The sequence below is a fragment of the Equus caballus genome, chromosome 16 (genome assembly GCF_041296265.1).
Source record: "Equus caballus isolate H_3958 breed thoroughbred chromosome 16, TB-T2T, whole genome shotgun sequence".
NCBI classification, from domain to species: domain Eukaryota; kingdom Metazoa; phylum Chordata; class Mammalia; order Perissodactyla; family Equidae; genus Equus; species Equus caballus.
The window spans coordinates 64,612,672-64,634,147 of record NC_091699.1 but is presented as its reverse complement, the minus strand read 5'-3'; the positions used below and the strand labels follow the sequence as shown (position 1 = coordinate 64,634,147).

Sequence of the window (21,476 nt, the reverse complement as noted above, 5' to 3'; positions counted from 1 at the left end):
TTTTTAGTTATTTCATGTATAGTTTTAATATTTATATAATTAGACCTATCAACTATACATATGATGTTCGACTTGGAAAACCTTTTCTATACCAAGATTAAATAAATACTTTTTTCTCATTTGATTTTGATACTTAAAGCTTTTAATCCATTTGAACATTCCATTGGTACCTTGCATAAATTAGATATGCTCCCTATAACCCCACTTTTAACTAGGATTCTCAAAACCAGTGATGGAATAAGCCTGCCTTTCCAGTATGTACTGAGAACATGTATGATTCCAAGAACACTTGGGTCTGAGCTTTCTATTCTGTAATATTAACATGTCTGTGCTTGGGAGAATCCAAGCTGTTTTATTTATTGTAATGCTATAAAATGTTAAACTGCTTGAGAGGGCAACTCTCCTTTTAGTATCCATCCTTCTTAAAATCTTCTTACTTATTATTACCCATTTAGTCTCTTAGATGATATCTAGAAACACGCTTGAGAAATTTAAAAAAGCAAACCTTCCATTAATATGACTAGAATTATATTAAGCCTATTTATTAACTATGGAAAATTAATCTTCTCATCTAGAATTATGGTGTTTTTCAGTTTCTAAATGAGGTGGTTTTAAAAAATACGGATGCAAATGCTTTGGCACTCCTCTCCAAGAGATTTTCCGAATTGCAGAGGGTTTGTTGTGGGTTGGCAGGTTAGTTACCAGCAGGATGCAGTGGACTCTGCGTGGCCTGAGTTGAGGTCAGGAGAGGTGGAGTGTCCAGCTGGATCTCAGGAACACTCACTTTTTGAAGTCTGACTATCCTGAGCCCACCACACCATAAGGAATCCTAGACAAGCTGGAGAGCCCTCAGGTAGGTGTTCTGGTTGACAGTCCCAAACGAGGTCCCAGCAAAGGGCCAGCATCAACCATCAAACTTGTGAGTAAAGATGCTTTCAGAATATTCCAGTCCCAGCCACTGACTCACTCACAGCTATTTAGTCTTCCCAGATGAGGCTCAAGACATCGTATTCCCTCTATGCTCTAACCCACAGAATCCATGAGCACAATAAAATGGCTGTTTAAAGCTGCTACATTTGAAATAATTTGCAAAACAGAAATTGTTACTATAACATTAAGAGTTTTTTTTTTTTGGCCTTCAAGTTTTATAGTTTTCTTCCATGGGTTCTATACTTTATTTAAGTTAACTCTTAGTTATTGAATGTGTTTTTTGGTATTGTGGTGATGAAATTATTCTGAATAAAAAGCTGCCTTCTAACATAAATTTCAATTTTCTACCTCCTAGTTTCTTACTCTGTACGTAAGAAAAATAATTTTGAGATAGTCAACTTTTTATATCACTATAGCAAATTTCTTAAAGTTATTTATTTGATGCTCTTGGGCTTTATACATACACAATCACACAATCTAAAACGAATGCACTTGCAGTGGCTGGCCCCATGGCCTAGTGGTTAAGTTTGGTGCACTCAGCTTTGGTGGCCTGGGTTCGGTTCCTGGGCATGGACCTATAGTCGTCAGTGGCCATGCTGTGGCAGCGAACCACATACAAAAAAGAGGAAGAGTGGCACAGGTGTTAGCTCAGGGCGAATCTTCCTGAAGCAAAAAGAGGAAGATTGACAATGGATGTTAGCTAAGAGTGAATCTTCCTCAGCAAAAATAAAACAAAAATGAATGCATTTGAGTCTTCTCCTTTAAAATATTTCAAAGCTCATGCCTCTTTCTGGTCATTGCATTGACTAGCACTCCCAGGACAACCTCCACACACAACAGTGAGGGCAGGTGTTCCTAATTTGTTACTGAGTTTAACGAGAAGACTTTCTGAGTTTAATATTAATCTAATGCATCATATAAACAAACAAGAGAATATAACCATGATGCAACCTCTAAGTCTTAACATTAATTTTGAAGGTCATTCAACACGTATTTTAGTAGATTCCTAAGAGCTTTTTTCTTGCTCTATTTTAGGTGGGAGAAATAATTTTGGATTACTTTCTTGATTTACATGCTCAGAGATAGGTAGAAAATGATGAAACTGCTTTTAAAAACCTGCTTTTGCAATAATGGAGTTCTGCTGAATGGAACACTAAAAACAGAACCTGTGTGGCGATCCCGTGCGCTACCCTGGCGGGCTAACCCATCTCTTCACACAGCTTTTTGGAGTCCAAAAATGCTACCTAAATTAAGTTTTTCAACCTGTGTGAGTGGATTATTGTGTGGCTTCCTGAAATAATCCCCTCGTCTTTTAACACAGTTCTGACCCAGTTTGGGGAAGTATCTTTAATATCTTGTTCTACTTCACTGACCTCCAGGCAGAAGAGCCAAAAATATCTGCATTCAACTGGCAACTTTCATCTTTAGGCTTACAAAGAGGTCAGCTTTCTTTAAAAAGGAAACTGAAACTTACATCACAAGGCAGCTTTTTAGGTGATTTTACGTTCTACTTTACAAGCCTGACAAATGGAAGGCAGAGACCTGGAAGAGTCAGTCGAAGTGCCTCAGAATAGTGCATACCTATTGATGGGAGCAAATCAAAAGCTGTTGACTGGGCCTGCTTTTACTACACCATCAATTATTTGTCAAGTCATAGGCGCTCACCTCAGAAAGAAAAACAGAAACACATGCTGGAAGATGAGGTAAGGCTGGGTTGCTAGAAGAAAAGACAGAGCAATAGTCTATCCAGAAGAGGGATGGGATAGTGAGGTGCTTACAGAAAGCAATAATGCCGAAACTGCACAACACTCTGATCACCTAAGTGATGGTTAGGAGGATGGATGTTTTCTAGTTGGCAGATAGGGAATTGATTGTTATGGCCCGCAGTAGATTTTCTTATTATTTTCAATTATTCAAATGTCCTTCTTGCTTCAAGAGTATGTATCCTTGCCTTTGCCTGGTAACCTGCAGTGCCTCCCTGTAGCAGGAGTATGTATCTCCATTCCATTGTCATGTGATCAATTCTGAGCTGAAACTTTAAGAACCATTGTGTGTTTCTTCCAGCCCTTTCCTCCTTTCCCTTTGCTGTGAGAATGGCATGTCTCAGGGAGGGGCTCCTCCTTCGCGGGGACGTTGGGTTTCAACCATGGTCTTTAGACCATGGGGCAGAGCAGAGCTGCCACTAGACATGAAGTAGACATGAAATGTGTTGAGGAAATAAACCTTTGTTATCATAAACCACTGAGTTTGAGAGGGAGGGCTCATTTGTTGCTGTGGCATAACTAAGTGAAATCTAATTAATACAACTCAAACTAACATGTATTAGGCCAGATGTAGGATGAGTCCCATTTTAAAGGAAGCTAAGGTACTCCCATTTGTTTGAAAGTTTGGCTGTAATAAGTTTTCTCTGCGTTAGACACTGGAGACTAAAGCCTCAAACCCTGAAGATAATCATGCACTTAGATTTCCATAGGTAAAGTCAAAGCAATGATCTACGATTCTAAGCTGTTATTCAGTGAGTATCTGCCATCATAAAAGTCATAGAGAGATAGTATCAATCTACAGAAGCCACAGACAGCAGAACACATGTGAGTGTAGCTGTGTTCCAGTAAAACTTTATTTGCAAAAATAGGTAACGGACTGGATTTGGCCTCAGGCTGATCCCTGCCATAGCATAAGAAAATTAAAAAAAAAAAAAACACACAAACAAAAAAAATCTTAAAACAAGCCTAATGTTTTACAACCACAGTTGTATTGTTTTAACATCAAAAGCTGCTCCATGGCCACTGAAAGACATAGATAATTCCTCGGTTTTCCCATATGTAAAAAACAGACAATAAAAACAACTTCATAGGTTTTTGTAGGAATTAATTCAGATGAAATATAAAGTGCCAGTAAGTAAGCACTCAATGAGTTTCTATTCCTTTCATCTTTCTCTGTCCTGCTATACAAAACTCAGAGTGGATTCTCAGTGAAGGCCTGTTTAATGCGTGCCAAGTTAATGAATGAGGTCAAACAGTAATGAGGTGAAGCAAGAATCCTTTAAGTCAACATTTGCTGAGCAATTGGTTTGATAAGACAAACTCATGATAACTAAGAATAAATATTAATATATGTCATGATTTACATGTCCATTAATTAGATTCCTAATTATATTGACCTAACAGAGAAATGCTTTCTTTTCAATTCAGGAGCATATTTTGAATAATAAATAATAATTCTGTGCTCTACACCAAAGTCATGAAATTCCCAACATCTTGCATTAGGGCTCTGTCCTGCATGGATAAGGGGTAGGAAAGAAAATCTCAATACTATCTGCTCAATTAAATAGAAGTCAGTTTTGTGATTTATTACACTCAGACTAGGAAGTCAAGTTTTCTTTCAAAAAGCAATGAATCTCAATATGTTGCTCTATGTTCTGTTAAATGTCTTCTACCATAAATAATTAGGATCAAATATGCTCAGGAGCCCATGGCCAATATCCACCATCTTTGGTGCATGGGCCAAAGTGACAATTGTTGAGATTGTCACTTTTTACTGCCTGTAAGTTTAAATACCACCAGATAAAAGCATATTTACTTTTCCAATACATTTTCTGCTTGATTTAACATTTTAAATTTATCTTTCAGCCCTACCCTGAAGTTCACCTTGCCCTAAAATACAAAAATCCTCCTCCCATTCTTTCCATTTCTTCTACTGTCAAAATAATGGCCAATGGGATTCACAACCACACAGTGTCTTTTCTGTCCATGAGATAGATAATCTGACATGCATCAAATCTATCACAGTTCCCTCATAAGACATCAAGGCAGGGGTGAACACCTTCCTCCTGAACTGGTATAAAAAGAAATGTAGAACTCATCTTCTCTAAAAATTAGGTATTTGCTTAGGGAGGCTTCCACTTATTCACAGAGTAAGGGAGATTTTCAAGGTAAGTGAAATTGCTCTGAGGTCGTATAGTATGGTTGTGTGCTTGAATAAACATGTGCTGGAGGGAATATAGAACAGAGAAACAACTTAATACTCACTTAATCCTAATGTTAACATAATTCAAATTGAGCCGGTGGTGGAGATAGTAGCATTTGCACCAGGCACTGAATCACTCTGTTTAGTGTTTCCAGATTGTGGAGAAATTGCCTTGGAATCATCTGGAGATGTTTGTTAAAAATACAGATTTTAGGGCACCACTCACTGCAGACCTATGGAATCTCCAATCTCTAAGAAGTTGGGCCTGGGAATATGATTTTTACCAAAATTTTCCTGTGTTTCTCATGTGAAGCCAAGTATGGGAACCTCCTTATTAAAGGAACATGAAGAACATGAGAGATGCAAATAGTCATCACCTTAAGTATTTTCAGGTAGGCATGGAAAATGGTACCAGGGCATAGCTCATTGGGCCATAAGGTGACAGGTGGGTTAGCTTTGCTTGTGAGAAGCTTCTTTCTCTTTCTACTTTGTACTTTTCCGTCAGCTGAGAATAGTATCTAATCTTGGCTCATCAGACATCTCACACTCAGGAATATCAACAAATTAAAATGAGGTCTAATTTGGGGATGCAAAAAAAAAACTTGTCATTAAAATAACTGTCAATAAAAATTGCAATTCAAATATTTGAAAAAAATGAACCAGCACTATCAGATGTACAAAATCATACTCTATTGTATTTCCGTGTTCCTGAGGGCCAGCAATGCAGGGAAGTGAAAATGAAATAGTGTGAGTTTGAGCACTACAGGGCAGACAAGGACTGAAAAATTCCTCAGTGAAAGGATACAATTGAGGCCAGGAATTTTCCATTCTTTATCCTCACAGGCCCTTTTTGGTACCTTGTAAAATTATTGCAGCTCTATAGGGATGTCTCTACAACATGGTGGTAACTTTCAGGTTCCTGCATTTTTCTCTGTACCCCTCAGATGATTTTCATCATCGCAGACCTGAACTAAGCCTTGAACACGAAGCATACCATCAGACCCGTCAATTAGATTCCAGCTCTGCTCTGCTTAGTTGACAGCCAAATGATCACAAGTGGAACCAGGCCACTGTTCCCTCCCAGGGATTTTAACACACAATCCGTTGCATTGTCTAGAAGTTCTTTTTTCCCATGGAGCTGCCTACAGATCTCAAACATGTCATGAAAAAATTCAGTCTCCTTGGTTACTGCCAAGGATGAACCAACTGCATATATAGCTGTCAAAATGATGGTGTGTTTAGCTATCTGAATAATTGAGCAGAAGGGGAGGAGAGAGCAAGAGAACTGTGGAATTAAGTAGAGTCTGAATCTAAACACGCATTAATTCTGGTGAAGGATAAATTCACATCTGTTCATACATCTCTTTGGACAGTTTTTGCAGAATCTTCAAATCCAGTTGCCCTTGGAAAGATAGTCTCCAATATATTTTGTGTGCCAAATGAATTTTCAGTATTTACAAAAACATTAATTTATCACTTTCTTTGAAATGAAGACTCTAGACACGGCCATATCTAAGGCAACATGGAAGATTTACATAAGAGCGCACAGGGTTTATATATTTCCACTGGTCTATCATATTGTGTAAATACATTCTATTCATTACTCATGTGTCCACCCCACTCACCCAACTTGGATTTCAGTTCCTGTCAGGATTGTGGCCTGTGGTTTGAACTGACTGTCTCTACCAGGGAGTTAAAACAAATTTGCTCCTGATTCACAGCACCAGCTAGATCACGGGGGCCACTAATGATGGGTCTAGCAAGGCTTCCTGCCAATCACAAGGAAAATGCCTCCTGTCAGAACCACCCACAAAATATTAACAAGCATGGCTCGCAAAAACAGTTCAACAATATTCAGATCTAATCACTCACTGGATAGCTGTGAAAGGTCCAGTCATTCTTGAAGTCAGAAGAAGGGAGGCAGATGAGTCACAGGGACGGCTTTGTGTTTTCCCCGTTCCTCCTGGACCAAAGCAATGGTCTAAGGACTATGGATTGATTTGGAACACCATCTAGTGAAGGATTTGAGGAAGTGCATGAACGTAGAAAGAAAAATCTCAAGCCAAATTCTGATTCAATTGGTTTAATGCCTCCTTTCAGACTATTTTAAATGGTTCTGAAATGAATGATGGTGTGAGTTTTTTTTTAAGTTAGGGTAAAAGCAAAACAGAATGACCAGTGTGTACTTGAGCACAGACCAGATTCAGCTCATTATCCCACCTGCCTCTTGGGATAGAATAGTCAGTTTCTTCTCTCAGCACTTCTCATTGACTATGGTAAGGATGTAAAAATACCCCATGGAGTCAGCCCAATCAATAGTCTACTTCTGCCAGAAAGTCAGCATCTGAAAATGGCACTAAAGGGTTTGGCAAGAAAGATGCCAGGGCGCTGGATTTTCAGACATGCATCTGTCAGTCATGGCGTTTTTTGGTTAAACAGTATATGTGTCAGAGGCCTTAGCTATCAAAAAATTAAAAATTTTATTCTAGACTCAATAGCTTTTATTGCCAGAAAATCAGTACCAATAGTACCTATTTCACAGTGTGCTGCACACAAAAAGCACTGAATAAATATGACATTATTCTATAACTAGAGCTGTCAGCTAGGATTTTTAACTGGGAAAGAAAGTTGAATATAATTCAATTATTACATTTTGAATTCTTCTATATAAAATGGTGCCTCTGTTTATTTATTTATTTATTTATTTATTTATTTTGAACTTCTCAATTCCACATTTCATGTTACACCCCTCAGAACACTGATCTATGTGCTTTTGGGATTGAATAAATGTTATGTGACTGTCTATACTTCCCACAGGGGGAAAAAAGTAAAGCAAAACAACAACCCCCCTCCCCCCAGCCCAGCTCAATACTGTAGGACTCTTACCATAATTAACGATCAATAGTTTCTAACAAATGATCATTGTCTTATTTTGATGTTCGGAAAATTCACGTCACCATTCTTGATTATAAGCTTGTTTTGTTATTTCTAGCTGTTGCTCTGAAGGTACATGGTCAGTTTGCCATTTGGGGCACCACAGTTTCTATGAATAACTGATTCTAGCTACTTTAAATGGAACCAAAGGCTGTATTTGTGTTGCCCATGCTGCTGGGTATCCCTTTTTAGATGAAGCAAGAAAGCGTCCACCGGGTCTCCAAGCCTCAATTAGAGGGCACGGGGAAGATCGTGAGCTTCCATGATACCCTTGGTCTTCTGTCTGTAATCAGAAGAAAAGACTGACCAGAAGGCTAGACGGCTCTCACTTTCTCCTTCCAGCTCTTCCATTGTTTGATGAATGGCTAATTAGCTATCACTACCTTAATCCAGCCATGCACTGACCAACCCACACTTACTTTCAGCAACAGTTGTATCTTGGGACATTTCTCCAAGAACATAACACTTTAAACCAATTGAACTTACTTTGAACTTAGAGAATAGAGGAGTTTTCAAACATCTCAGCTGTGCTTTCCTTATGTTTATTTGTAGTCTTTTAACTAATAGGGAGGGGAAGTTTTTATCTGGCAATATTTTCAATCTTCTAGGAAACTCCTGCAAGGCACCTGCAGGCAGGTAGAAGGGCGGGCTGCCTCTGCTTAGTGGTTTAGAATTCCACAGTCCCTTGTTACTTGCTCCAGCTCAGCATCTAATACAAATAAGCTGCTGAGGCACCCTAATAAGGAGTAATGGGGAGTAACAGTCACCTTTCAGGGAGGGGTAAGAAAACATAAAAGTGACTATCGTATGAAACAAAATGGGTTAAATACCATAAACTGAAGTAGAAAAAGTGATGGAGATTTAAGACATGGTGTTTTACAGCCAATGATCAGGGCTGATGGAAAAGAATGCTTTGACAAAGGTCAGGAGATATTGCTGGTACTCAATTGGCTGTGTGGTATGTAGGTTACTTATTATTAAGCAGGTTAAAAGTACAGGAATTTGCAAGTAACTCCTCTTCCTTGTTCTTCAAAGTAGGTTAGAGGACATTTCAGATTATCCTCATATAACATCCCTCTCACTCCTGTTCTGACATGCTTTCATGAATGGGAGAGAAGGGGTTAAAATTACAATAGAAAGAGCATACAACTAGGGATGCTGGTTTGCTCCAAAGAGTCCTTATTTGTGCATGTTTCTCTGGTGTAATTATTAACAGCATCCATTTCACTTTCAAAAGTGGCCTGAGTTGGGCAATACACTGTCTAGTCACCTGACGCATACCAACAGCCTGTCTTATGAATGCTGTGTAAGTGAATGGAGTGGACAAGTGGCCCTGATGCACTGGATAATCATCCACTGGCACCACCAGCACTGTCGGTCTCCCTCTGCTTAGGCTTCCAAAATGCCAGGTCTACTGAGATACCCACACAGCATTCCAAAGGGGAGACTGTGTGAAATGTCATAGCTGCTACTGAGAGGGCACCAATTTATACTTTCAAAGGATGGACTAACCTACTGGGCAAAAACTTGTATTGCTCCCTTTCTTTCTCCCTGTGGCCAATCTTTTGCCACAATTGCTACAACTAATTGCCCATATTAGCAATACACATAGACACAATATACACGTAATTTGTTCTTGGTTTCATATTGCTTGATTTAAATCAGTATCTTATTCAAACTAATTTATTTTCATCTTGACTCAAAATAAATGCTGATTTATTTGCCTGACTTGAGAGCTCATTTTTTACTTACAATGAATGTTAGGGCCTGGCAGAGCCTAAAATCAATAGAACATTATCTATTTTACACATTTTTGGAAGACACAGGACATCATCTGTACCACAAGGTCAACTTTTGCAGCAAATGTAAAGGGAAATGTGCTTTGGTAGAGAAAGAAGTAAAGAACTATTTCTTAGGCAAACTGAATATACCAAGCAAAAGAGAAAAAAAGCCCTCCAGATTTTGAATGAAGTATCTGGGAAAAATAGGTTAACAGGAAAATTTAAAGAGAAATGATTTGAGGGGCTATCTTCTCCCGCTTCCCAATCTAGTTTTTCCTACAGCTGTGTCCCATAAATGCGTACTGAGAAACTCAATTAGATTTCTGTGGCACTGGCGGTCCCCAATGGTCTTACCATTTCACTGTTCCTAGTTTTAGAGGAAACCCCTTGAAAACTTCCGCTGGTTTTTGTCACAGGAGGATTAAACAGCAAAGCTAAACCCAGCTTCCCTCTGCACCTTTAACCAATTTTGTTCCCCTCTCTTCCCAAAAAGTGAATGGCAAAGAGTAATGAAGCCAAGGATGAAAAGAACAACAAAAAAAGAGCCTTGCCCACGGCGTCTGAATAAGACAGGCTGAGATTTTGAAATTAAACCCAGCAGGCGGAAGGCTTCCAAAGGCCGCCCAGCCTGTCCACTGAAACCGATTTCATTAGAGCGCTGTTGTGGCTTCTCACTCCGCACACAAAAGGGACCTGACCGAGGACTTCACTGAGGAGCTTGAGCAAAACAGGTGGCCCTGAGGTGGTGCTGTGCATGGGGTTTTCTCAGATAATTTCAGGGTTATTACCAACAGCGTGCTCTTCTTTTAAATTTAAGGGAGGCCAGATTCACAAACTGAGTACTAGCCCAGGCTGGCATGAGACCAAGTTTAATTTTCATTTTAGACACTGTAGGGCCCACCTCTGCCTATCTAACAGTTCCAAGTTGCAGTTTAAGCACAAAATCCATTGAAGGGGTGCGCTTTGCATGGAGGTGTAGAAATTTATGGTCAAAGATGACAGGAATAACATTAGTGGAGGCTGTGCCACAGCCAATCTCAGCTTTTGAAGAATGCCCTGCATCTGATAAGTTACTACAGTTACTATAAATTTCGGATAGCCCTGGTAATAAGGATTCCATGGGACACTACTGGCTTCATTAAGTCTCAAGGAGTTATAAGTGACTGATTCCCTGTCCTTTCTCTCTCAACCTCTTCCCCTGGTAGTTATCATTGGAGCACACTCCACAGCAGGATGACTGTAGCTGAAGTGCAACATGAATTGTTCTAGAAGAAACCTTCTCCATCTCTCAGATCATTTGTGGGTTTCTAGAAAGTGTTGGAACTCAAAGGTTTGTTAGTTAACATTTGAGAGATGTTAATGATGAAGAGGACCAGAATTTGTCACCCCCAAACATGAATCTTTGGCATAAGGATTATTTTAGGCTGATTAATTTTTAGAAACACCAGACACAGGGAAAACCCTAAAAAATGAATAGAAATTATCCTTTTATAAGTATCCTATACATTCATGAGGGAAATCTCCATTTATAAGGGTGTGTCCCTCTCTGTACCATTAAGAGGGGGATGACTCAACCTCTAGAAATCCTTATCAATGGAAAAGGCAAGGATTTAAATCTGCATAACAACCTTACCCTTGTTTACTCTGTTTTTCCTGGTTACCTCCCATAATTGACTTCCCACCCCCAATGTCTTTTTTTGTCTTTAGTTATAGATGGTATTTAAGGTGGTGGCTTGGGCTATTTTGCGGAGTGACTTAATTTTCTTGGGTCTCTCCCATGTATACAGGAGGTATACATGTTATTAAACTTCTGTGTGTTTTTCTCCTGTTAATCCGTCTTTTATTATAAGGATCTCTCAACAAAGAACCTAGAAGGGTAGAGGGAAGATTATCTTTCCTCTCTCACCATGACATGTGAAAACAATCCAACTGTGTAGAGATTAGTATTTTGTTCTATTTAAGTTTTAATAAAATAATCATTTCTTAAAATCTCAAAAAATAACTGCTGCAAAAGGTAGGTGGAAGTCAAACCAGTATAAGTGGATGATGACAAACTGGTTGGACCGTCAAACTCAGCTAAGAACTGAGAATCTGCATTCTCATCAACTTCAATCGGTCTAGAACACTCTATCATCAGTACGTACTTAAGGATTAAATTTTAAGTTTATTCAGATTCCTAAAGGAGAGTCATACTAGGCATCTTCTTAAACCAACTTCTGTTTAAAAACCACTGTCGTTGCCAATAGACAAATGCAATGTTTTCTCTTATTGGTGAGACAGTGATTTACTGACTCTGCGATATCAATCTGCTAAGTAACCTTGTGAAATATTAACCACACTCCAAAGACCCACCTCTAATTGCATGCAAGTGGAAGGAAATTGCCTTCAGATTGTGTGAGTGGAAACAGTTTCAATTTACATTACATGCTCTACACGTAACAGCATTTTTCTCTCTGACGTTCATTCCTTCGACTCAGAAGTCCTTCCTCAAAAGCAGCTTTCCTAGTTGCAAGTACATCTTTAAAAACACAGTCACAGGTTTGTATACAATATGAATTTTGCTCATTTATCTTGGTGAATTGGGGGCTTTGCTTGTTGTTTATTTTTAAATGTTCTTAATATTAACTTTTAGGTAAAACAGAATATAATACTCTCTCAGGTAGTCATTTTTTCAATCTAAAAAGAAACTGTTAAGGAAGGATGGTTTCTTGTAGAAGAGTGATGAATGGGAAACCCTTTTCCCACCCACCATCATTGAGTTTGTCCAGCAAAAAAACCAAAGACCAACAGAACTTAAAGGATAACTTGTTAGTCCTTCTCCTGAGCAATACTTAACTTCACTCTCTTAACCCCATATTTACCTATGAGATGAGGTTTACAGGAGGCCCCAACTGATATTTGAACAGTAATATGAGGAAACCAATGTGAATCTAGTAGCCCAAATATAAAGTACCTCTCCTTTGCTTCTGAACTATTAAACTCTAAGGTCACGTGTTCCTGTGTAATCTTTAGCGAACTCATAAGTTAGAAGAAAACAGGCTAGTTTCCTTTACATTTTAATCCACTTATGAGGTTCCTCACTCAGCACCTTCATTTTAGTGGGCACTGCAGAAAAGGAAAAGGTACCTAGAATCTTGAATAATCAGAGAAGAGGAAGCAATTGTTTAAAATGACATCTCTTTCTGTTAGGAGCACTCTAAAAGTCATGGCCACCCATAGAATTTCTCCAGGGGGGCTGAGGGCCACTGGCATCATCAATTTTATTCTATATCTTCCACTTTCAAGTGATACACTCCATTTTAGTGATAGACAGGCTCCTGTAGAAAAGCATCTGATTGATATGTGGCTTCCAGATGAATAAAGACCCTTTTAATAAAAAGAGAAAAGTAGGTATATTGGTTTGGCTTTGAAGTATGACTCCATCGTTTTCCACTTTCTTCATGGTTTCAAGTCCAGTGTAGTGTAAGAGGAAGGAAGGGCACCATTTATTTTTATCAAGCTGTGTAAAGAGGGACCTACATGCAAGCTTTTAGGGGAGTAAGCTATAATTTTATCCAACTGATGAAATTAAAATTATCAGGTAATATTATAAGACAGATTCCTTTGGGAAAGAAAAACGGAGTGTGCTGTGACTACATTTTGAGAGTACATTCAGCCACAATGATGAGCATTATAAAGCCTAAATCCTAAAGGGACATGGAACAGGATAGCTTCATAGGAATGCCGATGACAAACTTTTGAATCTATAGGAGCCTAGGAGTGTCAAGAATATGGATCCAGATTCTACAGCTTAGCTGACAGATGATAAGCGATGTATTACCTCAATGGCTAAATATTTAAGCTTCATGGAGTGGAAGATATTTGACTGGAAATGAGCCAAGAATGCCAAATTAGAAAAAAAAACCCTGCCTGTGAAATTATACTGCAGACATCAACTCTCAACGGCCCCAGAGCTCCAGCTTTCTCAAAGCTGTGGTCCACAGAGCAAATTAAGCAGTGAGAAGTTTACTGTGTTTAACGGAGATAAACAGGCAAGGGTAGAAGATGTAATTACCCAGCAGGTTTTTCTGAAAATGGATCTTAACTCTGTGCCATGAGGGGCAACACTGTAGGGCACTAGTTTATTTTCCTTATTTTTTTTCTTTCTGAAAAACAGTCTCTCACTTGCTTGTAAGGAATTAAAAAAATTTTTTTCACTGACTAATAAGATGGTCAAATATCAAAACACCAAGAGATTTTCACTGGGAAAGCAGACAAAAGGAGAGCTACTTCAGCATTACAGTAGCTCTGAAGAGGATTTCCGGGATGAAGAATACTGTTCGATCTAGAGGATTCGCACTTATACTAAGGACTAACCTTTACCTTACTGTAAATTATATCCTAACTAGATTTCTCTGGGATATAACAGGAGATAATAATTATTTATTGATTCAAAGGTGTATAAAGAGAGGTTTGCATGACAAAACTACCAGCCTGATTTATTAAAGAATGTGGATTTTTTTTTCCTGGTTATTAAATAGCAACAATAAAACAGGATAGTTCCAATATAGCTCTTGGAAGAAGACAACCACCAGAAATAATTTAAAACGTCTACATAGTAAAACTTTTAACAAGTCCAAAATTTCTGTAAGCCAGCACTGGAATAAATACAAAGATGATTATTCACACATTAAAAAATTATATTAAGTTAAAGGATTGGTGAAGATTCTTCCTCTGCTTAGGGCATTGTGCCTGTCCTAGGAGAGCTATCTCCTTTGCAATACCATTAGGGCAGGAAATTGTCAGGGTTTTTTTTATTAGGGTGTGGCAGTTGCAGAGAACATACACTTGCTGAATGATGGTAATATTATAGTTATTTATATGTTTAGCTGTATAGTTATCTGTATGTATATTATATATGTATACATATATGTACATGTAGATGTACATATAGTACCTTTATATGTTTGTCTGTATTTCCCCATTAGACTGTAAGCTTATTGAGAACAGAGAGCCTTCATGGAACAGTGCCTGACACACTGAAATGCTCAATAAATATTTGTTAAGTCAATGAGTGAAGGCAACAAAAGCTAAATGTCCAGAAACACATGTCATGAGAGAAAATGATTTAAACATGTGCCAAAGTACACTCTCTTTTCCTACTAAAAGAGAGTGAAAGGTAATCACGTGTATACCCAACATTCATATATATAGTTCCAAGTCAGCCTTAAATGGTTGATGCTTTTGTGTGAGCATCACTGGTAGACTTCCACAAGCCTTCTCCTATATGTCTATGAAGACCTCAACTTCCAGATCACCCATAGGATCACCCCACCTAGGCCTGGCAGCAGAGACCTTGGACTATTCAGGAGACACTTGCCCCTCCATTCACCAAGCAGGAGGGAGCTTCATGGAATGCCTTGGCAGAGACAGAATGACTCACCAGTCTTTGGACACATACAATTTAGCTATGCCAAGAAGCATTCCTTTTCACGTCATCCTTTGATATAATCATCTTTTCATGGACCATGAAAACAACATGGAGCTTGGTGACAGTTAAGAACTCAATTTAATTTCTAGCTCCACTGCAACTCCACCTAATTAAGTACCTAATTTACTGATCTGGGCCTCTGTTTCCTCATAAGTAAGATGGGAATGATAAGAATGAAATTGACTTCATAGGATTCTTAGGCAAGTCAGGTGAGATTTTGGATGTGGAAACACTTGTCAAGTCATAAACACTCTGTAATGTGTCATGTTATAGAGAAAGGTGCCTTTGTGGTAGAATGATTGCAAATATAGTACTAATTCTCTGGGCCTCTACCATTCTTTGCAATGTGACTTTGAAATTCCTCCCGTCAATAGGTAGAGTCTACTCCTCCACCATACCTCCTCTCCAATCTGGCTGGTCCTACAATTTTCTCCAGTCTATAAAAAACAGCAGAAGTGAGGGTGTGCTAATTTTGAGCCTAGGCCTCAAGAAGTTTTGCAAACTTCCATTTGCTCTCGTGGAACCTTACCACTCCCAGGAGAACGAGTCCAGAATAGCCCGATGGAGGATTAGAGATCATGTGGAGGAGAGCTCAGTTGTCCCAGCTGAGGACATCCTGGTCCAGCCTACAGCAGCAAACACAGCCACGATCAGCAGAACTGCCTCCAGGACCCATAGTTGACTGCAGGTGAAAGACTGAGCCCAGCCAAGACCAGCAGAACTACCCAGATAATCTTAAACTCATGAGGAGTGATAAACGCTTACTGTTTTAATCCATTTGGTTTGGGAGTGGCTTGTTATATTAGCAATAGCTAACTGATACAGCATTACAGCCTCCTACCAGAGCGTTGCGAACATGTCCAGAAAACAGGGCTACCAGAGCCAGAAAATGTGTGGTCTGGTGAAATAAGGACAACTGTATGGTTCAACTTTTCTCTTCAGCTTTGTTCAGCATTTCCAGGGTGGTTTTAGCCACAATGCCTGGCTGACCTCAGGACTAAGGCTGAGAGCTTCTGATCTCAGCAGAAAGCCTGCCCTTAACTCACAGAACACCACGTGAACGGCTGGGCTTCTGCTTCCAGGATGTGATCTAAAAAGAAAATAAGAAACGGTCTCCTGGATCCTATCAAATCCCTCTTTAAGTACGGTGCCCCAATAAAGAGCCAAAGATGCAGGCAGGTCTCTTTTTAAATATAGCTTCTGAAATCAACCCACCCAGCCTGACATTTGAAAATCAGCTGATTCAGGAAAGCAGGAAGGGATTAGTTAGCAAAAGTGAAAAAGGAAACAGATCAGAGGCTAGATCATCAGAAGCCTGTAAAACCATAAATGCTCAGGAAAATTTGCATGGAAAGTGGCAAGGTAGTTAAAAAAGAAATGAAAGAGTAACCCATCAGTTCCTCTTTATGACCAAGTATGTACTTGCTCACAGAGCTCCGGCCATGTACAGCCAAGGCTAATGTAATGCCATTAGTGAATATTCTGAGGATAATTACAGCCCATGGATTAATGGTTGCCTTTATTTCTGCCTTGCTGTTTGCATTTTGTTTATTTCCCAGGGCTTAACCCCTCCCATAGAGTATGCATAAGCGGAATGTGGGCCTAGAACTCCAATCATCCAAATTTTTCTTATGATTAATAGATTTGATGCACACAGTTATGAGAACTTGAAGGAATTCTACAACTCCTACAAATATATTCCCACCCTTGCTTAAAGGGTTCTCTTTTTATATTACACCTTCTGGATACCCAGCCTTCCCTCTTTCTTCTTTATTAACAGAATATACCAGCAGCAAAGTTGCTCAAACTACCAGCAGATCAGCAAAAAGTGAGAAAAAGCAGCTGAGGTCAAGATGGGAAGGCCAGGTACCCATCAACAATGATTGCAGGTAACATTTAGCAAGCACTTTGATATGTACTGAGCACCATGGTATACAGTCGTTATCTCAACAATTCCATGAGTCAGGTATTATTAAACCCATTTTACAGATGAGGCTTGGCAAGATGCAGTAACTTGTCCCAAAAGTTTCAGAGCTAATTATTGGCAGAGCCAAGAGCAAAACTCAGTCTGGATAATACCAAAGAACTCTCTCCACAACCATTTGAACCGCAAGCTTTGGCTCGCACACACAGTTACATGAACCAAATGTTTCACCTTTCTGAGTTAAATTTGTTTCTTTGTGAAGGCTTGGTCCAGCTCCCTGCAGAGCCCCTCCTAGGCTGACAATTTTTCTCTGGGGCACTCTTTGTAGCCTCTCCCAGCTCTGCCTTTTATCAGATTTCCATTACCTATACTTCGCCTTTTATCCTTTTTCCTCCCTTCCCTTTACCACAAACCACAGTGTCCGGGCTTAAAAACTTTAGGATCAGACTGGTTCTTCCACTGACTAACTGACTAACTAATTAACATGAGATGCTGAGCAAGTAGCTTACCCTCTCTGAGGGTAATAATAGAATCTATTTCATAGAGAGGACGAAATGAGATTATAGATATACCAGGCTTAGCACAGTGTAAGATAATATAGTAAATACTCAGAAAGTGTTACAGAAAAATAAATACAGGCCTTCCATGAACATACAGATTTGGAGGAGAGAAAAAGCTAAAACTAGTCCTAGATTCTCATTACTGAGAAAAAGGTTTCCACAAAGACCCCATTCAGGAGGACTCCATTGTACTCTATTGTAAAGCAAGACTTTACATTCCTTTGCTACTTTACAATCTGTAAAGTACTTTCATATACAGAATCCTATGCCATCCTTGACATAAGGCAGCACTTTCTAAGACCTGGTATAAATGCCACCCTCTTGATGAATTCTTCCCTGAGCTTCCTGTAGAAGACATTAGGGATTGATTCAGCATTGATCCAACTTCCTTCTAAATGAAGTCCCTTCCTTTACTGGAGAGGCTCATGCATTTCCAGACTCTCTTGCAGCTAAGGTATCTGATGCGGTTGAGACTTACCCAATCAGATACACTAGTATAAGCCATAATTGCAGAACTGAATTAGGTGGGAGAAGAGGCATAATGATAGGAATCCATTTTTGCCAGGCAGATTGTAGTTCTAGTGCTGGCATTTTGTGGCAGATTCACAATTCACCAGACTGGCGCAGGAGGAGCAGCCCAGTTCTGGGGCATGGCTTTGAAATATTTGTCTTTTTAGCCCTCCAATGATTTGTGAGTCTTTAATTCTCTATAAATCCCTTTCTTCCTAAATTAGCCATAGTATATTCTATTTTCTGTACTTGATCCCTAAGCAGTCACTTAGAAGAGGAATTCCTTTTGGTCTCTCTTCTGTGCCCACAGAACTTTGTTCCTGCCCACAATTATTGTTACACTTGACTTTTCATTATAGTAACTTTTAGATGCGACTGTCTCTTCTTCAAATTGAAGGCTGAAGATGCTATGTCATTTTCATCTTTGATTTTCTCCACAGTGCTTCGCACAGTGCTTGGCACAAAGCATGTGCTGAATCAAACTGGGGCAGGTTCCCACAGTCACACAGTGGCAGGCAAAAGACTCATCTTGAATTATCACTAGATTTTATTATTCCATATTCTATCTGTTGTTAAATTATGTCTAAATTGCTAATTTTAAAAGTAACCATCTTTGTTTGTGGTAGACTAGGTAACTCTTCAGAAATATCTATTCTCACCTCCTCACTTCCATGGGAGTAGTATATTTCCCTGCTCCACTGATATTGATTTTGGCCATTTGGCCTTATACTGGGGTGGAGTTAGTCTTCAACATCCTTTAATGTGGGGTGCAATTACACGATTTGCCTTGGCCAATCGTATGTTAGCAGACATGATGTGATAGAAACTCTTGAAAGTTTCTTAAACATTTGGGCTTGTGCTGTTGTGTCTCTGTCATTGCCATGAGACCACACCTTGGATAGTTCACTGGTTCAAGGAGCAGATAAGAGGTTCACGGAACAGAGCCATCCCCAGCTGAGTCCAGCCTAAATTAGCCACCCAACATCTCCCCTTTTCCTCGTTCATCTGTAGATGCATGAGCAATAATGCTTACTGTTTTATATCACTAAGGTTTGGTGGTTGTTTGTTACATAGTATCATTGCAACAATAAATTATGTCCCTGGAAAGGCAAAAAAGGAAATACTCCCTTTCAAGGGAGATTGGATGTATTAGAAAGACAAGGTGCATCTTGTATGAAGGTTAACACTTTCTTCCAACACATCTCCTTCCCTTCACACCCATCTTCCTCCTTGAGACTCACCTCCTTCATTTCCATAACAATATATATTGCTAGGCTCTAGCTACTTTCTGATCTTACCTTACCACTACCCCCACTCTCATTATGACTTATCAACAGATGTCACTCAAGAATTTTGCTTTCTTCATTAAGTCCTCTTTTCTCCTTTAAGTATCAATTTCAGGGACTTGCATCACTTTCTGTGGAAACTCCCAAACTCTATCTCCAGTTCTGAAGCTTTCTTTACGTCATAGCCACTGAGTTCTAGCTACCACAGATTGTCTGCAACCGATATTCCTCTTAATATCTCACACGGTACTCCCCAAATCATGGTCAGCAACTTCTTCAGACTTACTCTTCTGTTTCCTCTTTCTTTTATTGATTATTTCCCAGATCATCCATACACAAAAATCTCAGTATTAAACAGTTATCTTCCTCTCCCCCAAAGCACACTCCAAATTTAATAATTGTCAAACACCGTGTAGTTGAAATAGATGTGGTTTTGCTAAGTGCTCAGAAGTTTAGTTTAGTGGAGCTTGTAAGTTAAAGGAACACTGTTTGGAATAATTTTGTAAAGCAAAGAGTGACTTTGGTAATGTGACTTTGCCCTGACTGTGTTCTCTAATTTCAGGATTTTCACTGTGCACATTTTTCTTGAATTGAGGGCAGAGTGATGATGGACAGAGTGGTGATGGAACCTCCTGCATACTAATAAAAAAGATTGTGAGCATCACTGAGGGTTTTGGTGGGGAGAAAGGACGGAGGGAAACTGACCATTCTCACTGCAGTTATCACAATTAGGGGCTGATGTCCTAGCTGTCCTATTCAAAAATCAATGGCTAATAAAAAACATAAGCAATACTAACTTAGACTGTCAAAACAGGTATTAAAATTTACCATGCAGAACACAGCCCATAAAAATTTTGCACCTAGATTTCTTTTTTCACTCTAAAAGGATATCACACTATCACTGTTTTTTCTTTCTTTCTTTTTTTCTTTTGTTTTGAGGAAGATTAGCCCTGAGCTAACATCTGCCACAATCCTCCTCCTTTTGCTGAGGAAGACTTGCCCTAAGCTAACATCCGTGCCCATCTTCCTCCACTTTTATATGTGGGATGCCTGCCACAGCATGGCTTGATAATCGATGAGTAGGTTCACACTCAGGATCCAAACCGGCAAACCTTGGCCTGGTGAAGTGGAAAGTGTGAACTTAACTGCTGTGCCACTGGGCCAGCCCTCACGCTATTGGTTTGTATACAGGCATTTAATGAATGACCTCTGAAGAGACCCTGGGTGTGGATCTCATTTACAGATAGATGAGACAGCCAGAGCCTATCAGAGACCCTTATCAAGTTGCTGAGTTGAAACTGACTCAGAGAATATGTATTTGGTAAATTCGAGGAATGTATGTCAGCTATGTTTACAGAGTAGTTGTGGGGTTTATTGTCAAAACAAGTGGCTAAGGCTTATTCCAGGCCCCCAGTGTCAGCAGCACACACACATTTTCACATTCTATTAACTGCAGAATCTGGGGTTTTATATGTTTATTTTTACTGCATGATATATTTTAGCTCCTGCTAAAGATTTTTGTGCAAATGGAAATTGGGTAAGCTTCCTTCCTAACTCTGTAGTTGATCCTTGTTTTTTACCCCAAAAAGTCTTTGAGTCTAGACCAAATTTTATCCAATTGAAAATACCCATAGTGATCAAAGAAAGGACTAGAAAGAGATCTTCAGAGGTATGTATCAGGGGGCATGGACAGAGTGAAAATGACTTTACTGGACCAGATTAAGTTGAAAAATCATGTTGGAACACTTATTCTACACTATATCCACAATAGAGCGCCCACACATATACCAATTACGGGTCAAACCTCAGGTTAACATTTTTGAGACAGTGTTGAGATGGTACAACCCATCAATATATTGCATTTTACATGACATATAATGTGAAATTTATATACATAGACATACACATACATATATATGTATATGTTTGTAATATTTGGGGAGGATAGGGCCAGGGAGGAGTGAGGTTCTAAGAAAAGGAAGCATCTGGACCTAGGGTACAAAAGAGAGAGATTAGACCTTGAGCACAGAGTTCTTGGAGATCTGAAAGAAGCTCATGCGGCCTGGATAGGTGAGACATGTGGTTGTAGGAGACAAAGCCCCTGTCACCAAATGC

At 39.3% G+C, this 21,476-nt stretch overlaps 1 protein-coding gene and 1 long non-coding RNA gene across 12 annotated transcripts in view; one reads left to right on the top strand and one right to left on the bottom strand.

The window, feature by feature from the left end:
* Positions 1-21,476, bottom strand: part of GADL1 (glutamate decarboxylase like 1) — a 157,994-nt gene that overhangs the window by 15,712 nt on the left and 120,806 nt on the right. For 2 of the 11 annotated variants that reach the window (XM_070238070.1, XM_070238074.1), the window contains exon 16: positions 15,616-15,707. The exons of 8 other annotated variants lie outside the window; for them this stretch is intronic. In XM_070238070.1, coding sequence (XP_070094171.1) covers positions 15,651-15,707 — 57 coding nt within the window. In that variant the 3' untranslated portion in view covers positions 15,616-15,650. Of the gene's footprint in view, positions 1-14,065; positions 15,708-21,476 lie in introns of those variants that run through there. One more of the 11 variants, XM_070238073.1, reaches the window with a different exon arrangement.
* On the top strand, positions 2,433-20,155 carry LOC102148792 (uncharacterized). The gene is made up of 3 exons (XR_288568.3): positions 2,433-2,633; positions 16,862-16,970; positions 19,924-20,155. It is a non-coding gene; the product is annotated as an uncharacterized lncRNA (long non-coding RNA).